The sequence below is a fragment of the Solanum stenotomum genome, chromosome 8, assembly GCF_019186545.1.
Source record: "Solanum stenotomum isolate F172 chromosome 8, ASM1918654v1, whole genome shotgun sequence".
Taxonomy (NCBI): Eukaryota; Viridiplantae; Streptophyta; class Magnoliopsida; order Solanales; family Solanaceae; genus Solanum; species Solanum stenotomum.
The window spans coordinates 9,312,138-9,316,233 of NC_064289.1; the positions used below are offsets into that span (position 1 = coordinate 9,312,138).

Sequence of the window (4,096 nt, forward strand, 5' to 3'; positions counted from 1 at the left end):
ATGGGGTCCAAAAATATCAATCTTCCAAAAATAAACTTTTCTCATGAAGATCTAAAGCCAGACACACTTGTATGGAATCAAGTGAAAAGCCAAGTTTACAAAGCACTAGTTGAATATGGTTGTTTTGAAGCTTCCTTTGATAAAATTCCAATACATCTTAGAAAATCTATTTTTGAAGTCTCACAAGAGATGTTTGATCTCCCTTTACAAACCAAACTTAAAAACATTTCAACCAAACCCTTTCATGGCTATGTGGGACAACACCAGTCTGTTCCACTCTATGAAAGCATGGGCATTGATTATTCTAACATTCCTCATAAAGCTGAAAAATTTAATTTACTCAAATTTTATGGCCCCAAGGAAATCCTTCTTTTTGGTAAAAACATTAATCTTCTCCATTAATACATGCATATTATTATTGTTTATATATATATATATATATGCTTGCAGTAAAACTATTCAGTCATACTCAGAGCAATTATCAGAGTTAGACCAAACAATAAGGAGGATGATTGTGGAGAGTTTAGGGGTGGAAAAGTACATGGATGAGCATATGAATTCAACAAACTACTTGCTTCGATTGATCAAGTATAAAACACCTCAAAGCAGTGAGACTGAAATGGGACTAAGGGCTCACACAGACACGAAAATTCTTACAATACTATACCAAAATCATGTAAATGGTCTTCAACTTTTGACCAAAGATAAACAGTGGAAAAATATTAATCCTACACCAGGCACTTTTACTATCATAATTGGAGACTCACTACATGTAAGTTATTCCAACATTATGAACGATCTCTTTACCTTTACTTTTATTTTCTTTATAAAATAAAATAAAAACAAAATTATTGACCACCTGATATATACTGTTGAGAAACTATATTTTTTTAATTAAGGGTATTCAAAATTTAATATATAGTAATTTTATCAATATATGCAGTGTAATTTGCTCTGCCACTAAATAGAAAAAGGACAAATTATAATATCAACTTATTTTAACCAATTATGACATCTAACATGTCTTATTTTTAGTTTAATTATCCCATTTTTATGGGCGAATATGTATAATTAACTATTTTTTCAGATGACTTAGATTATTAAAAATCTTTTATATTGTTCCTGTACAAAAGTTTAAACGTTAATTAGTTTGTTTTTTATCTTTCATTTTTTGAATATGAAGGGTTGTTTTATACGCAGGCCTGGACAAATGGTAGGATACATGCACCATATCATAGAGTGTTGATTAGAGGAAATGAGAGAAGGTACTCAATTGGTTTGTTTTCAACACCTAAAGATGGATATACGATAACGACACCAAATGAGCTGATAGATGAAGACCATCCTTTACTCTTTAAACCACATAATCATCTTGATTTGCTTACTTTTAGATATACTGAAGAAGGCATGCAATGTGAATCTGCTTTGAAGACTTACTGTGGTGTCTGAATTCAATTTACTTTCATTATGTTTAGCAGTGTAGAATAAATATGTATGCTCCTTGTGACTTGTGAGTATATGCTTCTGTTTTATGTACTAGTTTGAGTGACACTAATCACTATGCAACAATACTAGTTAATTTATCTGCCTTTTGCGTTGTTGCTAAATATTGTAATGTTGATTATAATATATTTTTTGATGCATTATTCTCAAAATACTTTTAAGGATCTGACTATTAAATAAATCTACAATACAATTTTCTTTATAATTTTAATAGGTAGATATCAACATCATTACTCTTTTAAACCAAATTTAAATTCACGTGTGTTAAAATATTTGTCGGGGTTTGACTGATATCAACTTTATTACTATTTCATGTAAAGTTTCTATTACATACTAATAGTAAATATATAAATTAAATCAACATTACAAGTTTTAGTTTCAATATGTTTTAACACTCCTAATGTGTATTTTTTGTATTTAATTTCCTCGAATAAGTATTTCTTTCTCAAAAAGAAAAGGCATATATATATATATTCAAAAGATTAGACTCATACAAAAATTCTCTTTATGAGTTTGTTCTCGTACAAATGGTCTGTTTGATTCTTATTTTATAATAGAACTAGTAGACTTGATCGCGCTTCGTGCAGTTAAAAAAGATCTCATTAGATTTACAAACTAATCTTTTACAATTTCCAAAAATTTAAATTTTTTTGAAATAATTTAGTAGTCTCCATATCCAATTAATTTAATTTTGTTTAACCTTTTATCACCTAAAAGTTAGTTGTTAGAAAATAAAGTTCATCCAAAAAAATAAAAGAGAGATCCCCTTAAATTTTAAACATTATTATTTGTGTTTTGGTGCAGTGACATTTTTTGTTGTTTAATTAAAAAGATCATATCTTAAAAAGAAAAGTAATCTACACATAATCATGATATAGTAATAATGATTTTCAATAGTTTCATTAAATTTCTGCGGTAGTATATATTTTATAATTTTGAGAAAGTTGTATAAATATTTATTAGTTACAAATGCTTAGAGGTTTTGCCTATTTCAAGTTCTTACGTAATTCAAATTAGTTCTTATATAACTTTAAAAAAATGTTTTCCTAAGAAAGTTACAATATTTACAATAGAAATATAAACGTTAAAAATTTACAGTTTAACAGAAAATACACAAATATTTTTTCTATTTGTAAGTAAACTAACGTACACATATTTCATCATAATATTTGAGACTTTATTCTTGCAAAAAGATGTAAGAGGAGAAATGAAAAAAAAGATTGTTCAAGAATAAATCAAAACTAATTGATGGCAACAAAATAATAAAAAAATTACAGTTTATATATTTCATCGTCAGTTAATTAAAATTTAAAAACATTTCTTGAAGTTCAAATAATCTGCAAATTACTCGTAGATCAACAAAAAACAAAAAGAAAAAGAATGAAGAATTTGAAGTAAGCTACAAGATTATATATGTTGAATTTTCTGAAAATACAACAATGGTATGTTGATTTTTTTGAGGATACAATAATAATGTTGAATTTTGTGGAGATATAATAATGATAAGGAAACCCTTCTTTGTGTTTTTACTTATTAGAGTATGTAGCCAAAAGGGTAAAAAAAATTGTCAAAACTTTCAAAAGGACAATAAAATTAATTTTAGAACCAAAAAGTAACTTTTTACGTCCAAAATAATGTCCTCGAAATCAGGGCAATGTCAGCAAGGCGCAACCGCCATGCGTCTTACAAAACTGACGGCTTGTGCCTTGTAAGTTGTATGGCGCATGGAAATGTGCGCTTTCCGTTTAAAGGGACAAATATACCCCGAACTTTTGAAAATGGTATGTCAATACCCTCCGTTATACTTTTGGTCCATCAGAGCCCTTGCCGTCCAATAATCAGTGCACATTTGCCCCTCCCACTAACGGAACACACATTGTGTACACGTGGCGCAATCCTAGGCCACAACCTGAATTGACCAATTTTTTTACCCAAATTTCAAAATCCGTCCATAACCCATTTAACCCACCCAATTTACCTATAAATAAACTCTCTAAAATCCACACAGATAAGAACATTGTTACTATACTATACCAAAATCAGGTGAAAGGTCTTGAAATTTTGACCAAAGATGGACAGTGGATCAATGTTGATCCTACACCTGACACTTTCGCTATCATGATTGGAGACTCTCTACATGTAAGCTCTTCCAACATTAACAATTTATGTAACTCTACTTTTATTTTCTTATTTGTAAAAAAAAAATGGTTGAATTGAACATCTCATAGATAGTGTTGTGAAACTTATAATTTTTTCAAATAAAAGATGTTCAACTGATCATCCTTCAGTCTTTGTGTTTCTGCCACTGAATATAAAAATAAATAAATTAGGGAAAATATATAAAAACCCCCCTGAACTTGGCACGAAAACTTACTTTAATACTTCAACTACACGAGTGTTTATATACCCCCTAATCTAATTTAAAGTGAATAAATACCCCCCTTAATGCTGACGTGGCATAATGAAAATAGTTAAGCGCGTCTTTCTTTTTTATTAAAAAATTGGTCCCACTAATATATGTATTATATAATTAAAAATGAAAAAAAAATCATCCACCCGCCCACCCCTACATTCATCTTCTCCAAACCCACCC

The 4,096-nt window shown here is 29.2% G+C and overlaps 2 protein-coding genes across 2 annotated transcripts in view; both read left to right on the plus strand.

The window, feature by feature from the left end:
- LOC125874813 (probable 2-oxoglutarate-dependent dioxygenase AOP1) lies at positions 1–1,449 on the plus strand. The gene is given in 4 exon segments (XM_049555844.1): positions 1–330; positions 333–376; positions 451–772; positions 1,201–1,449. Coding segments are annotated over 4 exon segments (945 nt in total).
- Positions 1,450–3,157: 1,708 nt separating this feature from the next.
- LOC125873442 (probable 2-oxoglutarate-dependent dioxygenase AOP1.2) overlaps positions 3,158–4,096 on the plus strand; it is a 2,327-nt gene continuing 1,388 nt past the window's right edge. The window contains exons 1-2 of the mRNA XM_049554379.1: positions 3,158–3,218; positions 3,512–3,642. Of these exons, the coding sequence (XP_049410336.1) occupies positions 3,158–3,218; positions 3,512–3,642 (192 nt within the window). The remainder of the gene's footprint in view (positions 3,219–3,511; positions 3,643–4,096) is intronic.